This window comes from Portunus trituberculatus, chromosome 44, assembly GCF_017591435.1.
Source record: "Portunus trituberculatus isolate SZX2019 chromosome 44, ASM1759143v1, whole genome shotgun sequence".
Classification (NCBI taxonomy): Eukaryota; Metazoa; Arthropoda; class Malacostraca; order Decapoda; family Portunidae; genus Portunus; species Portunus trituberculatus.
The window spans coordinates 19,133,826-19,154,923 of NC_059298.1; the positions used below are offsets into that span (position 1 = coordinate 19,133,826).

At 38.8% G+C, this 21,098-nt stretch overlaps 1 protein-coding gene across 1 annotated transcript in view; it reads left to right on the forward strand.

The window, feature by feature from the left end:
* The window catches only part of LOC123518815 (regulator of nonsense transcripts 3A-like), a 29,372-nt gene extending 8,482 nt beyond the window's left edge, over window positions 1–20,890 (forward strand). The window contains exons 3-8 of the mRNA XM_045279836.1: window positions 5,177–5,390; window positions 6,325–6,537; window positions 17,586–17,809; window positions 17,895–18,088; window positions 19,063–19,753; window positions 20,075–20,890. Coding sequence (XP_045135771.1) covers window positions 5,177–5,390; window positions 6,325–6,537; window positions 17,586–17,809; window positions 17,895–18,088; window positions 19,063–19,753; window positions 20,075–20,359 — 1,821 coding nt within the window. The 3' untranslated portion in view covers window positions 20,360–20,890. The remainder of the gene's footprint in view (window positions 1–5,176; window positions 5,391–6,324; window positions 6,538–17,585; window positions 17,810–17,894; window positions 18,089–19,062; window positions 19,754–20,074) is intronic.
* Window positions 20,891–21,098: the final 208 nt, after the last annotated feature.

Below are 21,098 nucleotides of genomic sequence, written 5' to 3' on the forward strand. Positions count from 1 at the left end.
ACACACACACACACACACACACACACACACACACACACACACACACACACACACACACATGCCCGGTAGCTCAATGGTTAGAGCGCTGGCTTCACAAGCCAGAGGACTGAGGTTCGATTCCCTGGCCGGGTGGAGATATTTGGGTGTGTCTCCTCACGTAGCCCTGTTCACCTAGCAGTGAGTAGGTACGGGATGTAAATCAAGGAGTTGTGACCTTGTTGTCCCGGTGTGTGGTGTGTGCCTGATCTCAGGCCTATCCGAAGATCGGAAATAATGAGCTCTGAGCTCGTTCCATAGGGTAATGCCTGGCTGTCTCGTCAGAGACTGCAGCAGATCAAACAGTGAAACACACACTCTCGACCCTCATTTATCCAGACTTCGTTTATCCAGATTTCAGTTCACCTGGACAGTATCCAGTTAATAATTCAATAATTTGAGTCCAGATGGCCAACAAGTTAATTGAAACAATGCTCGCCTCACACACTTCCAAAAACAGCCAATAGATGGCGGTGCTGCTGTGGCAGGCGGTTGTAAACAAGTCCAGCTGATGCTAGTGAATACTGCGTATTGTCCAGTATTAGTGAGCAAGTTTGTACATTTTTTCGTTACGTACCTTAAAACTCTTATGTATGTCTCACAAGTGTTAGGTGTAAGTGAGGTGCCCTAGAGTTTACTTAAAAAATGGAATTAATGAGAAAATTATAGAAAGAAGCTGTGTTATGAGTGTTTGTGAGGAGTATGGTATGGCCAAGCAAACTGTGTCAGACTTTAGTAAATCAAAAGATAAGCTGGTTGAATATTCTGCCAAATACTGTGAGGATGCATCATCAAATAAAAGTGGTAAAGTGCACCAAGGAAAAGTGTAAGGAGTGGAAAAGATGTTGCATTAGGTACTGCCTTTATAAAGTGGTGTGTGCTGCAGCTAGAAAGCAGGCATAGAAATTGATATAGAGAATTTCACGGGGGGAACGATGGGTGACTGTAATGATTCCGCAATTGAAAGACTTTTTTTTAAAGCTATTGTGCAGGATGAAGCTGGCGACATACCCAGCATTGCATCGTATGGCTGCATGTTGTGGTAGTATATTCTTTGTACTTCATGTCTGTGAATTTTTTTTTTTTCGTGCACTCGGTTATTACAAAATGTTGCAGCCTGTTAGTCGAGTTTTTAAGATCTTTTTATGGTCAAAACTATTAGTCTACTTATGGGTAGATATAAAATAGCAACCTTCAAATGTATTTGCACCAGTAACATCAGCATACCAGAAAACTGCAACTGAACTTGGCCTAAGATCTGTGTTTATACGTTATTCTAGTAAGACACAGTAAAAATCGGAAATTGCCACTCATGAGGACTGCACATACTGACACTCTGTAGTAAGTAGGAAGAATAATGTACCTAGACAATAATGTGGTTTATTACTATAGAATATTTTATTGATACAAAAGATATAAATAATCATTTCAAAACAAAATGATCATGGTTGACTGTTCAGTGCTGCCACCTATAGTTGGGACGATGACAAAATCTCAATAGGCCACACCCCCTCCCTACTGTACTCATATGTCTGGCAATGGTAGCTGTAACATGATTGATAATTAACCAATATATTTGAGTACACTAATTACTAATTTTCTCTTCATAACAAGTAACAAGTTTACCGGAACTCATATTTAAGTTTTTCATGTGTAATTAATTACACTGATACTGTCATCAGAGTTCAGGCGGATCTTCAATTATGGGTGAAACAATGTTTAACGGTATTGGTAGCAAGCACTTAGGTTGGGCGCGCGCCAGAATCCTATCAGCTGCTGTGTGAGGGGGTAGGTTATGGCATCCCCCACTCCACTGTCCAGCCATATCTCAACCCGTGGTAGGCCAGCTGCTACTGTAAGGTTCGTCAGTCAAGCAAGAAGTATTGTCCTTAATGTATTCAAGTGCATGTTTAGTGTGATTTAGAGGTACTACAGCTCTGTATATTACATATACAGATCTATTAACAATGTATTCCCCCTACATATGTTTATGAGTTAATATTTCAAAAACATACTTAGTGGGTTCACCTGGCATCACAACTTTTATCTAGGATGGAAAGAGTATCGCCAGTGAGAAGCCGATGCTCAGTGCGAAGCCCGTCTGTCCTGCTCTAGATCTGATGACCAATGAGATACTCGACTCTGAACCATAGCCCTTGGAGTTGGGTGTGCTTGAAAAATGGTGCGCTTATTCACAACCAATAACTTGTAGCTCCAGGTAGAGTCACATTCCTGTTTAAGGGTTAAATCTGCTCCTATATCTTTTTTTTTTCATTTCAATGTCTGTCAAAAGTGGGTGTGTTTTATGAGCCCATGGGTCTTATGAGCCATCAAATACAGTACTTTTCATGGCTTAGGTACTAGATCTTGAATTGCATGGTTGACTTCATGACAGAGTCCTCTTCAACACTTTATGTGTTTGGTTTCAACAGCAATGAATGTGGAAGATATGATACATGGATCTGAACATACTAGTTAGAATTTGAAGAGCCCAATATGAGATCAGAGGATAAAGAGGAAGGTATATAACCCAGAATAACTCAGGATCCAATTTTAGAGAATTTGTACTTCATTTAGAATATCAGATAATTCACATTGAAATGTAATTATAATCTTTTGAATAATAAACAGAACAAGACATGCCTGTTCACAATTTACGAATAAATTTATTGATGCTTACTATTTTTGAGATAAATACAACAACAGTAAAGCAAATACCAACTGTCTTAATTGAATAAATATGATATTGTCATGAATGATTAGAAATCTTAGAGAGAAGAGAGTTCACCAATCACCAACCAGTAAGCAGTATGTGTACTGGTCCTGACGATTTAAACCCTCCCTCCCATGGGTTTTGAGGGATATAAAATAGTGTCAATAAATACAGGAAATGGTAATCAAGTAAAGAAGTAGACTATAGGAAACTCATAAGGTGATACTTTTGTACTTTTGCATAGATATTTTCAATATTAAATCACACTCATTAAGAAAATAACAAACATATTCAAAGAAATTTGTTCTTTTTCACAAGGCTTCACTCCTTGAAAATTGCTGGTACCACAAAGGTTAATAAAGAACTTGTAGTCTATGATATACCAGTGAAACTGATAAACAGCCATATTAGATAAAAATTAGTGGAGATAGCTGAGTTTAAAATTGATCAGAGTTGAAAGCCTGAGATGTCATGCCAACCTCTAGCCATGAGTACAGTGGTACCTCAAAATATGAATTTAATTAGTTCCGTGATGATCGTTGTATATCAGAAAAATCGTATATCAGATAAATTTTTCCTTTAGAAATTAATGGAAATAGAATTTATTTGTTCTTGTGATATGAATTTATTCCCCTAAAAAATTAACATGCTTTAAATACCAACCAAATATAGATTTAATACAGTAATCGCCCTTGTATCCGGATCACCATTATCCGGAATTTGCTACTATCCAGAGCTGCCCCCAAGCGTATTCAAACCTACTGTGCAAGCAATCCTTCAATCCCGCTAGGCGGCAGCATTTATTCCCATGCCCTCGTGGAGGTGGATCCAAGAAACTTTAACAACGTGAGAGCAACCTCCTGCGCGAAATGGCATCCATGAACGCTTGGAGGGACGGTAACAAGGTTGCTGGGAACATCATCTCTCGAGTTGGTGTTGCTGTCTTACATATAGTACATTTATATTCACAAAACAACCTTTTTATTACTCTTTTGCAAACCTTGCCCCCAAGAAAGGATTGTTTTGTAATGCATAAAGTGAAATGTTACATGAAATACCAAATATAAAGCAGAGATGAGATTGGTCGCAGACGTGGTGGGGACTCGCGGCGATTGGGCTGCTGCTCCTTCTTCTTCTTGTGGCCTTTTTAGCATACGTGATACTTTCAGCACGATATTTATGTTTCCACTCGTTTATTGCCTACTATAATGGATACCATGTCTCTGTGTTCATATACGATCATGCCATGAGGATCACCTTGACTTCGTGGCACCGAGTGATAGTGAATTACAGGTAGTCCTCGATTTATACGAATTTACTTTATACAAATTCAGAGTTATACGGTGTCCAAAAATAGGGGTTATTCATCACATTGTACAAATTCCTCAGAATTATACGGTCTCAAGAAAGTTAAAATTCGCGTGGCGATTTAGTTCAGAATTGCGCACCAAGCAGCCTCATTGTTTACCTACACGTGGTTGTGGCAACAACCTCTCTTGTGCCCAGGGTTTACCATGGCTCACAAGCGCCCTTCTGCATCTCCAGCTGGCGGTTTTCTTTGCTTGTGAGCTGGCAACAATCATCAGTAGTAAACATATGCTCTATGTCACTGTGTCACCAACGATGGATGGTGGGAGCGACAGTGATTTCACTGTCTGATTCCGCCACCTCTCCCGCGCGCCTTACTTCTATATCTCAGGTCTCTTGCTATGTTATGGGGAGACAACTTTTGAATGAGAGGGGTATCAAAACAGTTGACAGGAGAGAGAGAGAGAGAGAGAGAGAGAGAGAGAGAGAGAGAGAGAGAGAGAGAGAGAGAGAGAGAGAGAGAGAGAGAGACAGGACACAAAGGGCCCGTTTTCTATTGCTGTAACCAAGGCCGCTGAACCCTATCGGACGCAATGCTGCTGAACCCTATTGGACGCAAGGCCACATAAACCGATGATACCACCTCATTCAACCTCTGATATTTTGGTAACCGTGACATCTAGAGACTTCTGTTTTTTTGCATTGAAAAGAGGAAGAGTTGTTTAAGGGCAGAACACCATTTGTACTCACTCATTTATTGAATTTCTAAGTGTAATCAGTATGTGAACACAGGCTATTTTGTGTGTTTTTGCCAAACTTTTACTTCTTGAGTTCACAAAACTTAAGAAAAAATACACACTGCCGAGGAACACAAACACATACATGCAGAAAGGATGAACAACGATACGCAACGCGGGTTGAATGTTTGGGTGGACACGGGTAGCCGAGTGATTGCTGTGCCACCTACCGATGGCTATTCATATCTTAAAAATAGCGTCGTATTTCAAGGCGTAAATTATATGACATTTTTCATCTTATATAAAAAAAATTGGATGTTTGGGCATTCGTATCTCAAGGTATTACTGTATATTGGATTGGTGTCTGCCATGTATGTTTCAGGTAGTAATGCGGCGACTGCCTCCAACCATGACCGAGGAAGAGTTTATGGAGGCCATCAATCCAGTGCCTGAGTATGACTACTTCACTTTCTGCCCTGCTGACAACAGCCTGGGTCCCAATGCCTTTACTCGGGCTTATATCAACTTTAAGAATTCTTCAGAGATCTTCAATTTCAGAGACAAGTTTGATGGATATGTGTTTGTGGATCAGAAAGGTAAATCAATTATTTAGAGATGTCGTTAGGTTAGAAATCCTTAGTTTTGCCCCTATTTTGCTCTCATTTGGACTACTTAACACGTTAACTGCACATTGAGTCATCATTGTAGTGAGCATTTCTGGAAACATGAGTATATATACATTTTGTGTGTAAATTTGTCTTCTTGTTGCAGTGGTACCAAGTAATAAGTATGAGATTAATTAAGCAATAAAGTATAGGTATAAGATTGAAAAACAGGCTTCCAAGATGCATATAAATAAACCTTGGTGGTACTTGTTTCTAAAACATAGCATTACATTGCATTACAGTAATTGATTGTGTGGAAAATATCTCTCATAGTAAATAACATTAAAATGTTAAAATTATTGGTAAATAAAATTTTTGCTTTCGTAACAATGTAAAATCATGATTCCTGACTTTGAATATTATACTAATGTTTGATTCATTACCATGTATATCACTGAGCATATGAGGCATGTTTTTCATAAATGTAATTTTTTTTTTTTACTTTAAGGAGTAATAATTGTCAGTGTATCATTGATAGTACATCTTATAACTAATATTTCTTTGCTAATTTTATCATATGTGATTCTGTTGAAATTAGGCCAGGAATCTTATCACTCAGCCATACATGAACCTTCAGATTCCATATACAGTGGAACCCTGCTATTTGTGCACTAGGCGGGATGGCATCAATTAGGTTCCGTGGAGCAGGCGAGAGCACTGAGCTGCCAAACATGGTTAATGTGTTAAGTCATTAGTAAAAGCTGGTTAGAAATAGCTCCTTAAGTAGTAGTAATTCTATCCTGAATAGAAATGGAATTAAATAAGCTTCATACCTTTTTATAAAAAAAAGTTAAGTGAGAACCTTGGAATAAATGTTTTGTAATAACCTGAGAAGCATTCTCTTAAATGCTGTATTACTTTACAGGCAACGAGTTCCCAGCCATGGTAGAGTTTGCCCCATTCCAAAAGGTACCTAAGAGGATCGGCAGTAAGAAGAAGGATGCTCGCTGTGGCACTATTGACCAGGACCCAGACTACTTGGAATTCCTGGAGACTATTGCCAACCCAGAGACAGTCACTCTGCAGCCCTTGGAAGCTGTATTAGAAGAAATACAGGCACATGATAGAGAACTGAAGGGTCAGTCTTCATTACAGCCAAACAAGCATATCTTTTTGGTTTTACCTTTAATGTTTTAATTTACCCTGGCTGTTCAGTAAAATGCCACCTTTATGTGCTGAAGTGGCTTGCATATTCAAATGGTTAAAGAAGCTGAATTAGACAGGTTTACCTGTATTAGGAAGATATACTTATTGGTATCAGACCCTTTGTATTTTCTTGCCAAAAGCCTGGCAGCACCACACACACACACACACACACACACACACACACACACACACACACACACACACACACACACACACACACACACACACACACACCACGTAGTGTAGTGGTTAGCACGCTTGACTCACAATCGTGAGGGTCCAGGTTTGAGTCCCGGAGGTGGCGAGGCAAATGGGCAAGCCTCTTAATGTGTAGCCCCTGTTCACCTAGCAGTAAATAGGTATGGGATGTAACTCGAGGGGTTGTGGCCTTGCTTTCCCGGTGTGTGGAGTGTGTGTTGTGGTCTCAGTCCCACCCGAAGATCGGTCTATGAGCTCTGAGCTCGCTCTGTAATGGGGAAAACTGGCTGGGTCACCAGCAGGCAACCGTTGTGAATTACACACACACACACACACACACACACACACACACACACACACACACACACACACACACACACACACACACACACACACACACACACACACACACAGGCCCGGTAGCTCAGTGGTTAGAGCACTGGCTTCACAAGCCAGATGTCCGGGGTTCGATTCCCCGGCTGGGTGGAGATATTTGGGTGTGTCTCCTTTCACGTGTAGCCCCTGTTCACCTAGCAGTGAGTAGGTACGGGATGTAAATCGAGGAGTTGTGACCTTGTTGTCTCGGTGTGTGGTGTGTGCCTGGTCTCAGACCTATCCCAAGATCGGAAATAATGAGCTCTGAGCTCGTTCTGTAGGGTAACGTCTGGCTGTCTCGTCAGAGACTGCAGCAGATCAAACAGTGAATTACACACACACACACCAGTGGGAATCTATAAGATGGGAGATGGAGTAGAACTAGAAAAAGTAAAAAAAGGTAAAGGACTTGGGAGTGACGATGGAAGAAAACAATCAACCTGTAAGCTATATTGATAGAATTTTCAGAGAGATATATAATTTACTAAGGAATATTGGATTAGCATTTCACTACATGGACAAAGAAATGATAAAAAAAATTGATAAGTACTAAAATAAGACCCAGATTGGAATATGCAGGAGTTGTGTGGAACCCCCATAAAAAGAAACACATAAAGAAATTGGAGAGACTACAAAAAATGGTTACAAGAATGGTTTCAGAATTTAAAGGAATGACATATGAGGAGAGACTAAAAGCTATGGATTTACCAACCCTGGAACAGAGAAGAAAGAGAAGGGATCTGATACAAGTTTATAAATTGATTAACGGAATGGATGAAGTAGATAATGAGGAACTAATCCTGAGAGAAGAATATGACATTAGAAGCACAAGATCGCATAGTAAGAAACTCAGGAAGGGAAGATGTCTGAGAGATGTTAAAAAATTTAGTTTCCCGCAAAGATGTGTTGAGATTTGGAACAGTTTGAGTGAAGGCGGGTTTACACCTGGCAATTTTCGGGAGGCAATACTGCCGAAACATGCTGCCGACAACTCCGGCTGGATGCTCTCAGGGCAAGTACGTTCACACCACTGGGGAGATGTTGCCGGGAGCATCAGCTGGCAGGATGTAACCAAACCAACAAGATGGCTCTCCGCAAGAACTTTTTTGGTCCTGATTTTTCCTCCAGTGATGAAGAGGCAGTGATGGCTGTTCTTTTTTTACATGAATTGACGATGGCAGGAAAAAGGAAACGTCTGTCGATGCGCTCGTGGCTGAAAAGACGGGAAACGAAGAGTGTGTACTATACTCTTCTGGTTGAACTTTGCCTGGAAGACTCCGAGACCCTGCGACAATGGATACGCCTTCCAAAGGAACAGTATCAAGAGCTGCTACGGCTTGTGACTCCTCTTATCATGAAGGAGGATACACATCTCCTTCAGTGAATCAGCCACTCTCTGGAAAGCGTATTTTCAAAGATTATGCTTCTTGTAAACCTCGTCTTGTGGGTCCCACAAATGTTTCACCTCCCTCACTTGCTCCAGCAAGGCCACCTCAGCCTCCCGACTCCAAATGAAGTTGTCTGCATTCATCAGGGATGCTTCTCTGGGTGCTGACATGTTTGTTTATATTGCCGCTAGCAGCAATACAAAACCAACACGGTCGGCTAGCTGCGAGAAGCGCTCCCAGTCTCAGACCGAGACCCAAAATGCTATCAGCAACACGTTTCGGCAGTATTGCCTCCCAATAATTGCCAAGTGTAAACCCCCCTTGAGGAAGTGGTGTCAGCAACGAGTGTGCATAGTTTTAAAGAAAAATTGGATAAGTGTAGATATGGAGACGGGGCCACACGAGCATAAAGCCCAGGCCCTGTAAAACTACAACTAGGTAAATACACATGAGACACGGTCGAGGAAGGATGCGGTGCCATCGCTCTGAGCATCAGCTGATTCCCACTACCTGTTGTTTGTGTTTGCTGCAGAGGCCTGGGCGAGTAATGTAGAGTTATTTTCTTGAATACAGTGTTAGAGAAGCATGAGTAGGGAAGAGATTACATTTAAATGCAGGTATGAGACCAGGGAAAGAATGGGAGAAGAGGATGAATATGTTGATGAGGGTGAGAGGGCATTCAAAGGTTTTGATACGACAAATACTTCCCTATTTAAGAGAGTGTTGACTATTGAACGTAAATTGGATAAATGGATAAAGGAGAGTATGGGAATTAAAGAGAACGAAGAACAGGAAAAAGAGTTCCAGAAATTGAAAGAAAGGGTAAAAAGAGTGGAAGAAATCGAAGCTAGGCTAAGAGCAGAAAACAAGGAACTGAAAAAGGAAGTAGCAAAAAACAGATGGAAGAAGGACTCGGTAAAGCCGAGAAAGAAAAAGAGAAACTGAAAGATCTAGTAAACAAAGAAGAGGAAAGAGTACAGGACATGATTAAAAATAAGTACAGGCATGGAGAGTCCAAGATAAGAAAGACAAGGAAAATTTTCAGGAAGTGTTTCAAGAACAGTTAAAAGAAAGAGATGAGAATATGGCAAACAAAATGATAGGAGTCCTTAAGAAAAAAGAAAATCTAGTAAGGGAAATTGCAGAAAAAAAAGTGTAATTATTTTTGGCCTGAAAGAAAAAAATGTAAAATATAGACCAAGAAGGGAAAAAGAGGAAATGAAATCAGTCAAAGACCTACTAAAGAATCTAAATGATGAGGATAGACAGAACTTAGAAGAGGAGGTAGAAGAAATCCACAGAATGGGACCATATCAAGAAGGAACAGTGAGACCAATTAAGATACTACTAAAATCACAAGCAGCAACAGAAGAAATACTATATAGAACGACAAAACTCAGAGAAACAGAAGGTTGCAAGGATATATATATATATATATATATATATATATATATATATATATATATATATATATATATATATATATATATATATATATATAAAGAAAAATAGAAATGAGGAAGAAAGGAAGAGACACAATGAACTGGTGGCAGAAGCAAGGGAAAAAATAATGAAAGGTCAGAGGAGGAGAAGGCATTTTTTTTGGAGAATTCTAGGAGACAGGATAAGGAAATGGTATATAAAAGAGAAGGAAGAGAAAAAATGGAGCAAGTTTAACTAAAAATGATAAGAACAAGAGATTAAAATGATGTATACAAACATAGATGGGGTTTTATCAAGTAAATTAGAATTAAGAGATTACATAAAGAAAGAAGAACCAGATATTGTATGCCTGGTTGAAACAAAATTAAATGAGGCAATAAAATAGACATGGATAATAGGTATAATATATGGAGGAGAGACAGAGTGGGTAAAGGAGGAGGAGGAGTCATGATGATGTTAAGGAAGGAGATGGTGGTAAACCAAGTGGAGTGGGGAAGGAAAAGCAGAAGTACTGTATATTAAGATGCATATTAATAAAAAGAGTTAACAATCATTGGAACATATGTGCCACCAAAACAAATTCATGGACCAATCAAGAATATAAAGACATGATAGATGACACAATAAGGAGTCTAACAAGAATCATTAAAGAAAGGAGAAAAGTTATATTAGTAGGAGATTTCAACTGTAAGGAGGTGGACTGAGAAAATTATGAAAGTGGTATGGGGAAGAAGCCTGGGAGAAAGATTCCTGAACCTAATGATAGATAATATGATGGACCAAAGAGTAAAGGAAAACACAAGATTCAGAGGAAACGATGAGCCGGTGAGATTGGACCTAGTTTTTACAAGGGGTATACAAATGAATGATGATATAAGATATAAGTGCCCATTGGGAAAGAGTGACCATGTAATATTAGAAATGGATATAGAAGAGGGAAAGGAAGATAGAGACGAATCATACAAAGGAGACCGATTAAATTACAGAAAGGCTGATATTGAGAATCTCAAGAACTATTTTAAAACGTTAACTGGGAGGAGATGGAAAACTCAGAGAGGTGCAAGAGAAATATAACTTATTTTTGGAAATATACAAAACAGGAGTCAGGAATATGTCCCAAATATAGACCTAAAGAAGAAGGAAAGAAAGATTGGTTTAATGCAAGGTGTGCTAGGGCAAAGGAGAAAAGAGATGGAGCATGGAAAAGGTGGAGGAGAAATAGAAATCCAGAAAATAAGGAAAACTTCAAAGCAGCAAGAAATGAATATGTTAAGGTGAGAAGGAAGAAGAAAGGAACTATGAAAAGGACATTGTCGAAAAATGTAAGGAGCAACCAAAATTGTTCTACAGATTCATAAATGGAAAAATAAGGCAAAAAGAAACAATAGAAAGGTTAAAAGGAGAGAACGGATGGTGGAAGACCCAAAAGTATGGCAGAACTGTTAAATAGTAAATTTCAGGAGGTCTTTACTAAGGAATCCAAATTTGAAAGACCACAGGGTAATAGAGAGACTGTCTATATGAAAGAGATTAAAGTAACCAAGCTTGAAATAAAAGAGTTGATGAAGGAATTAGATGAAGAGAAGGCAATGGGACTGGATGAAGTCTCAGGCAGAATACTGAAAGAATGTAGGGAAGAACTAGCAAGTCCTATATACAACATCATAAAATGCTCAATAGAAAATGGAACAGTACCAGTAGAATGGAAAAGAGCTGAGGTGGTTCCCATATATAAGAGGAAGGAAGGAAGAACCTTTAAATTACAGACCGGTATCACTAACTAGTGTAATATGCAAGATGTGTGAAAGAGTAATAAAGAAACAATGGATCGAGTTTCTTGAAGACAACAAATTATTATCAAATAGCCAATTTGGTTTTAGAAAAGGTCGGTCATGTGTAACAAGTTTACTGAGTTTCTACTCTAGAATAGATTGAGTACAAGAGAGAGAGGATGGGTTGACTGTATTTATTTGGATTTAAAAAAGGCGTTTGATAAAGTGCCACATGAAAGATTACTGTGGAAGTTAGAGGAGAAGGGTGGCTTAAAAGGAAGCACATTGAGATGGATGGAAAATTATTTGAGGGGGAGAGAAATAAGGACGGTAGTTAAAGATATGAAGTCCAAGTGGAGAGCAGTAAAAAGAGGAGTGCCACAGGGTCAGTATTGGCGCCAATACTTTTTCTCATATATATATAAATGACATGCCAGAGGGAGTGAACAGCTACATAAATCTGTTTGGACGATGCAAAACTGTGCAGAGTTATAAAGCAAAAGAGGATTGTGAAATACTGCAGGAAGACCTAAATAAGATCTGGAAATGGAGTAAAAAAATGGGAGATGGAATTCAATGTGGACAAAAGCCATGTAATGGAAATGGGAAAGAGTGAAAGACGACCAGTGGGAATCTATAAGATGGGAGATGGAGAAGAACTAGAAGAAGTAAAAAAGGAAAAGGACTTGGGAGTGACGATGGAAGAAAACAATCAACTGGTAAGCCATATTGATAGAATTTTCAGAGAGACATATAATTTGCTAAGGAATATTGGATTAGCATTTCACTACATGGACAAAGAAATGATGAAGAAATTGATAAGTACTATAATAAGACCCAGATTGGAATATGCAGGAGTTGTGTGGACCCCCATAAAAAGAAACACATAAGGCAGTTGGAGAGACTACAAAAAATAGCTACAAGAATGGTTCCAGAATTTGAAGGGATAACATATGAGGAGAGACTAAAGGCTATGGGTCTACCAACCCTGGAACAGAGAAGGGAGAGAGGGGATCTGATACTAGTTTATAAATTGATTAATGGAATGGATCAAGTGGATAATGAGAAACTGATCTTGAGAGAAGAATATGACATTAGTAAAAAAACTGAGGAAAGGAAGATGTCTGAGAGATGTTAAAAAATATAGTTTCCCATAAAGATGTGTTGATACTTGGAACAGTTTGAGTAAGGAAGTGGTGTCAGCAAAGAGTGTGCATAACTTTAAAGAAAAATTAGATAAGTGTAGATATGGAGACGGGGCCACACGAGTGTAAAGCCCAGGCCCTGTAAAACTACAACTAGGTAAATACACTAGGTATACACACACACACACACACACACACAATCCCAGAAAGCTGAAGCAAATGGGCAAGTCTTAATGTGAGTGTTCACCTAGCAGTAAAATAGTAGGGATGTAACAGGGGTTGTGGCTCGCTTTGGTGTGTGGAGTGTGTGGTCTCAGTTCTACCTGCTGATCATAGAGTGAGCTCTTTCCGTAAAATGGCTGGATGAAGCAGAGATGTGGTGAAAACACACACACACACACACACACACACACACACACACACACACACACACACACACACACACACACACACACACACACACAACACACAAAAACAGAGGGAGGTTGATGAAGCTGAGGAAATTGGAAGATAATGTGTGGTGTTCATAGCAGTAAATAGGACAGGATGTAACTTGAGGGGTTGTGTTTCCTGTGTGTGTGTGTGATGTGGTCTCAGTACCTGAAGATGGATGAGCTCTGAGTCAGTAATGAAGACTGGCTGGGTGAAGCAGAGAGATGAATTACACACACTAAAAGCCACATGTCAAGACTACGAAAACTTCTTAAGGAGCTTACAGGTAAAAGTACAGGATTGAGGACAGGGTGGAAGATGGATTGAGTGAAAAGAAACTGAAGGAACTACAAAATGTATGGAAGCAAGAATAGGAAGAGGAAAAAGTTATATTTTTAGAGTTAGTAAGAAGGCATATTCAGAAAAACACAAAAGTCGTTGTAATACAAGTAATTAAAGAGAAAGAAGATCTTGTGCGAGATACAGTGGATAAGAGGAAAAGTTTTGTGATTTTTGGGATAAAGGAAAAAAATCCAAACAAGTTCATGAGAGAATGTGAAGAGAGAGAGGTGGCCAAAACTATTATCAAACAAGTTCAAGACAGCACACAAGAACTGGACCAAGAGGTGGAGGAACTGATCAGGTTAGGAAGATACAGTGAATGGGGTAGGAGACCAATGAAAGTGAGAATGAGATCCCAAGTGGCAATGGAGGAAATTATGGCTAGGAAAGGGAATCTGGCTGATGATGCTGAACACAAAGATATATGGATAAAAAGAGATATGAACCTAGAGGAGAGGGAAAAGGAGAAAGTGCTAAGAAATGAAGCTAAAGAAAAAACAAGAAAAGGACAGAGATTGAGAAAAAGAATTTCTACTTGAGGGTTCTAGATGTGAGATTAAAGAAGTGGTACCTATGGAAGAAAGAGTAGGTCATGGAGGAGGGGCTGTTATCCAGCATGTTGGAGGTTAGGGATTATTTGAAAGAAAAAGCCAGATGTAATGTGCATCATTGAAACAAAATTAAGAGAGGAGATCCATATTAACTTTAAAGAGGAAGGATGTAATAGCTGGAAGAGAGACAGGAAGGATAAAGGGGGAGGAGTGCTAATAATGGTTTGTGATAATATATGTGTTGAGGATGTGCATTATGGTGAGGACAAAGTGGAAGTAATGGGAGTAACAATCAAAACAGAGGAATTGAAGAGGAGAAAAATCATAGTTACATATGTTCCACCTAAGACAAATACATGGGGAACTGAAGAACATAAAGATATGCAAAGAGGTGATCAAGTGCCTAGATAACATGATAAGAAGAAATGGAAGAATACTTTTAGTTGGAGACTAACTGTAAAAAAGTAAACTGGAAAGAGATGGAAATAATGGATAATGCTAGACAGTGGAGCGAGGTGTTACACTTGACATAGTTAATACAGTGGATCAGTGGATAGAGGAGTCAACAAGGTACAGAGGGGTGAAGAAGAACCATTGTTGCTTGACCTAGTATTCACAAAGAAACCAAAGTCCCTTCCAATCATACAATACCTTAGTCCATTGGGAAGAAGTGATCATGTGACATTAGAGATGCAAATACAGGAGAAAGATGGGATAAGTTATAGAGATGACTACAAAGGAGAGAGATTAAATTATTCAAGAGCAGATTTAGAAAAATTAAGGATCTTTTATGCTGATATTGAGTGGAGAAACATTATGTATGGAAAGACAATACAAGGGAAATATGAAATATTCTAACAGAAATATAATGAAGGAGTAAAAAAATATGTACTTTTTTATAAAGTTAAGAAAAATATACATGCTTGGTACAATGCTAGATGCATCCAAGCTAAAAAGGCAAGATAAAGCTTGGAAGAAATTCATAAAACAGAAAAATGACAATAACAGATGGCAGTATAGGGATGTGAGAAATGAATATGTTAGAGTAAGGAGAGAGGAAGAAAGAAACTTTGAGAAAGATGTGGGGAATAAAAGCAAAGATGAACCCAAACTTTTCTTCAACTTTATAAATGGCAAAACAAAGAACAAGGAAACAGTAGAAAAAGTAATTAAAGAAGGGAAAACATACCGAACACAGAAGGAAATATGTGAAATAATGAATGAGAGCTTCAAAACGGTGTTCACTGCAGAAGATGATTTCACAGAACCTAATCGGTCATTGCATTGCCAAAGATCATAGGAAATTACAGTGCACAAGGAGGATATTGGAAGATTATTGGATAAGTTGGATGTCAGAAAAGCAATGGGGCCAGATGGTGTATCAGGCTGGGTGTTAAAAGAATGTAAAGAGCAACTACTGGATCCAATTTGGGAAATAATTACAAGTTCAATAAATGAAGGGAAAGTTCCACTAGAATGGAAGAGAGCCAACATAATACTGATATTTAAAGGAGGAAAGGCAACTGAACCACTAAACTACAGACCAGTGTCACTTACAAGTGTTTTGGGGAAGTTGTGTGAAATAATTATCAAAGAAAAATGGGTTAAATTTCTAGAAGAGGAGCAAGTCATATCGAACAGACAATTTGGGTTCAGGACAGGGCAGTCATGTGTATCAAACTTATTAAGCTTCTACTCGAGAATTATTGCAGGACTGGAAAACAGAGATGGATGGATAAAGTTCCTCGTGGAAGACTATATTGGAAACTAGAGAACATAGGAGGACTGCAAGGAACTTTGCTAGAATGGACTAGAGATTATTTGAAGGATAGAGAGATGAGAACTGTGGTCAGAGATACATACTCATCTTGGGGTAAAGTAACAAGCGGAGTGCCACAAGGGTTGGTGTCAGCCCCCGTTATGTTTCAGATTTATGTAAACAACATTCACATTTGGGTAAGCAGTTATATTAGTTTATTTGTTGATGATGCAAAGCTGCTAAGAGTTATCAAAACCATGGAGGACTGTCTGCTGTTACAGGAAGATATAAACAAAATCTATGAGTGGAGTAAGAAGTGGAAATTGGAGTTTAATGGCAAGAAATGTCACATAATGGAACTAGGAAAGAGCAAAAGAATACCGATATGGAACTATTTGATGGGAGAGGAACAAATAATGAAGACTAAAGAGGAAAAAAGATCTGGGAGTGATCATACAGGAAAATCTGAGCCCCAAAAAGCACATAAGAAAAATATTTGGATTATCATATAAAATGTTGATTAATATAAGAGTGGCATTTCAATATATGAGCAAAGATATGATGAAAAAAATCATCACAAGCATAATACGTCCATAGCTGGAATATGCAGCAGTGGTATGGTCTCCGAGATCTAAAAATGATATAAGAAGATTAGAAAGGATACAGAAGATTGCCAGAACTTAAGGACCTAACATGTGAAAAACAACTGAAGGAAATGGGACTACCAACCTTACAAGATAGAAGAGAATGAGGGAACCTAATAACAATGTACAAAATAGTCAATGGGATTGAAAAGAGAAAGATAAACAAAGAAGACCTGGTGCTGGTGACAGAAGAAGATAGAAGGACAAGAAGACATGTAAAGAAGATCAGGATGAGGCAGTGTGTGAAGAATATTGGAAAATACAGTTTTCCATGCAGAACAGTGAAGAAGTTGAATGCATTGAATAATGAAGTTGTTACAGCACATAATGTGCATAACTTTAAGGAAAAAGTAGATAAATGGAGACATGGAGACAGGACACTATGAACCCTGCTTAAACCCTGTACAATACAACTAGGTAAAAACTAGGTAAATACGCACACACACACACACACACACACACACACACACACACACACACACACACACACACACACACACACACACACACACACACACACACACACACACACACACACACACACACACACACACACACACACTTGTTTTTAGTGTTACCATTTCTTGTTCATCCCCTTCCTACCCCCACCCCCCAAAAAAAAAAGAAAAAAAAAATTATCTAAGTAAATAAACATTTGAGTACAGTGACTTTAAATGGTATTTAAATGGAGGCTATAGCACATTTGGCTATGAATCATTGTAAAATAAAAGCTTACCACTTTTTTTTTCACAAATAGTCATATTTTTTTCTGTCTCCCAAATTGGATGCTTCCCTTAAGTGAATCAGACAGGCATATAGATGTGGATCATGATAGATACTTGAGAGACTTGGAAAAGTGGTCTTATGACATTGATGAATCTCATCACATTTATTTGCTATGCAGGGAATAACTTAATCTAATTTGTTGCAGCCAACAATGGATATTTGAAAGTGAAGACACCCTTACTGGAATACATTGAGCAGAGGAAAGCAGAAAAACTGAGAAGTAAAGAGGAAAAGAGGGAAGAGAGAAGGAGGAAAGAATTTGAGAGAAAAAAAGCAAAAGAAGATGAGAAGAGGAAGAAAAAGGAAGTGAAGGAACAGAAGGAGATGAAGAAAAAAGATGAGCAAAAAGAAGATGCCTCTGGGGTCAAGGTAAAAAAAGAGCAATAATAAAGAAGAGATAATTATTTCCTTATTGTTTCCACATTTGCAAATTGAATAACCTTGTTGTCTACAGCTACAAGTACTGCAGCCAGAACGTGGCAAGGATGACAGCCAGGGGGATGTCCGACCAACCAGGAAGGAGAGAGACAGGGAGCGATATGAGAGAGAGAGGCAGCGGAGAATGGAAGAAGACCAGCAGAGAAGAGAGAGGGAAAAGGAAAAAGTGAAGTTTAACCGCAGAGATAAGGAAAAGGAACGAGAAGAGAGGTGAGCTATGATGGTTGCTTTTCCTTCATGCTGCCTTTTTTTCTATCATGTTTAACTTCAGGTCTTTGCCTTTGTAGCTTCCTTTCTAGTTCTGTACTTATGACTTTATCTCAGGATTTCTTTGGTCTCTCTCTCTCTCTCTCTCTCTCTCTCTCTCTCTCTCTCTCTCTCTCTCTCTCTCTCTCTCTCTCTCTCTCTCTCTTTTTTTTTTTTTTTTTATATAGCCTGTAGGTATACTGGAAGAGTATGTATGGGAAGTGCTGTTCAGTTTCCACCTATTAGTGGTGCAGGCAATTTTATTTATAGTGGTACCCATATTAGGGGCCATATCACCACCCAAGTGCATCTTTGGTGTAACCATCTAGAACCTGGGTATCATGGTGACATGTAGGTAACTTTAAGCCACTTGACAATTGGTAAAGTTTCAAGCCGGTACATGTTGGGATTTGAACCTAAGTGTGGACATCTGCTCGATCCCACGCTTACCACTATGCCACCATCATTTTCTCTCCACCTTACTTTGCCATTATTGTTTTTCCCCTCTACATGCATGAGATGCTACAAAACTCACTCAAAAATCTTGCTCTTCACCTCACTTCCTTTTGAGAATGATGGGGCAACTGTAATGTTAGTGACTAGGTTTCCATACCTTCAATGCTCATTTCCAGTAGTCACAACTCTTGTCCTTAATTAAACTTGGCACTGAAGCTTCTCTACCATAATGATTCATCTTAACTTTGTCTTTTCTTGATCAGTAGTACATTTCCTTATGCCTGCCATAACTACTCTTGTCTTTTCTTGATCAGTAGTACATTTCCTTATGCCTGCCATAACTACTCTGTTACTAATTGCTGAAGTGGGTAGGTGATTGATTTCCTGATTGAGCAATGTAACATTCTTTTTGCAGTCACAGGATATTATATATTAAAACTATGTTATTTATGTCTTAGCACTAATTAATTCTTGGTTTTCAGAATCAGGCGGCAGGAGGAAAAGTTCCGATTAAGGGATGAAGAGAGGCTGAGGCAGAAGGAGGAAGGAAAGGAAGACCGAAATAGACACAAGGATGAAGGGCGAGATGATAGACTGAGGCACAGAGATGAAGGGAGGGAGGATAGAGTCAGATACAGAGATGAAGGAAGAGATGATAGAATACGTCATAGAGATGATGGAAGAGATGATAGGACACGACACAGAGAGGAAGGAAGAGAAGATCGAACAAGACACAGAGATGAAGGCAGGCATAGAGAAGTGAGAGAGGATCGAACAAGACACAGGGAGGAAGACTGGGAGGAGCAGAGTAAATATAAGGAAGAGGGAAGAGAGGAAAATGTGAGACATAGAGATGAAATGAGGGAGGAAGGAGGTCAAGAGGGTCATCGTGTACATAAACCTGAAGGAGTCAAGTCTAAGCGGTACAGTGAAGGAAGGAAGAAAGAAGAGAAGGACAGAAGGATCAAGGAAGACAGAGGCAAGAGATATGAGGATGGGCATAAAATAAAAAGTACAGATGATAATGGAACATCAGTAGAGGCAGATGATCAGCAAAGAGGCGAGTCAAACAGCAAGGATGGAGATGCAGGGGTAGGGATATCTGCAGAAAAAACAGTCACACAGAAGAAGAGAGAGAAAGACCCAAGAGTTGAGAGGAGAATCAGGAACAAGGTATAGAATGGCTCATCAACTTTTTTGGTTTAGTTCAAATCATAACCAACTTGATGTCTTTAGAGATCTAAAGTGGTTTTATATTGTGTCAGTGTTTTTATCTCTCTCTATATAACTCCTGCCAAAAAAGTTATAATTTTCACACATTCCAACACTATTCCTCTCATTCAGTATATGGAGATCATTCTATTGTACATCTATTGTCTACTGTATATACTTGGACATCATTTTCTGGTCTCTCTTTGTTATTGAAATTCATTCACTCACTATTTTACAACATTGTAGTATAGGATATAGTGATAAATTTTTGTTGTCCCCCAGGACCGACCAGCCATGGCTCTCTACCGGCCAGGGCAGTCTCGCCTCAGTAGCCGAATGAGGAATGAACGAGAAGAGGGGGTGGATACCTCCTCATCTAGCCCCAGCCCTGTCATGCTGGATACAAAGAAGCCAGCACCACCCAAGAAAAAGGGAGCATCCACCCAGAAGAATGAAACTGGAGGTGACCACTGCAGTGACAGTCTGTCTACTGCTGACAATCAGAAAGATGACAATAGTGTTGCTCAGAGGGACAGTGGTGGGGAGGATAACAACAAGGATGAATGAACTAAACTAAAAAAAAATATGTCTGTACAGTGTACACTGAACCATTAGTACCACAGATTCTAAGCAGAGATATGAAAAGAGCCATTGAAAAGCAAGAAGCACCACATATATGTATTATCATGATCATGGATGTGTCATATAGGAAATATAAGGGTAATGAGGATGGTGTTTTATCTGAAATAATGAGAATAGTGATTTTACAAAGTAGTTTCCATTACTCCTAGAAATTCAGGAGTCCTCTAACATCAAAAAAGAACTAGCTCACAAGTGCAAAAGAAGTCACATTTTGTAATCGTCAACTTATGCTGTATTTAAATAACTTATATCAATAGCTTGTGCAAATGACAGTGAAAGAAATTTAGATTCATATGTTTTTATGCAATCTGCTTATTTCAATAAAACAGGTAAGATTAGATAAGATACAACATATGAAAAGCATGGAAGCTTTTTGTGATTTTGTGATTGATTTTGTGATGTATATCTTTATAACATATGCTATGAATTTTGACATGTATATTATTACAAACAGAATCACTTCTTTTCATTATTCCATTTCCTATGCTTTATGGACTAGTGCTTTAAAGAAAAAATATTTCTCATCCCTAAGATTCTGTGTTCCTGATTGAAACTAACATATCTCTTAAGTTAAACATTTATCTAATGTTGTTCCCACCCATTTTTATTATTACTTCCTATGCATGTTCTCTCTCTTTTTGTTATTATTATTTATTTTTATCTA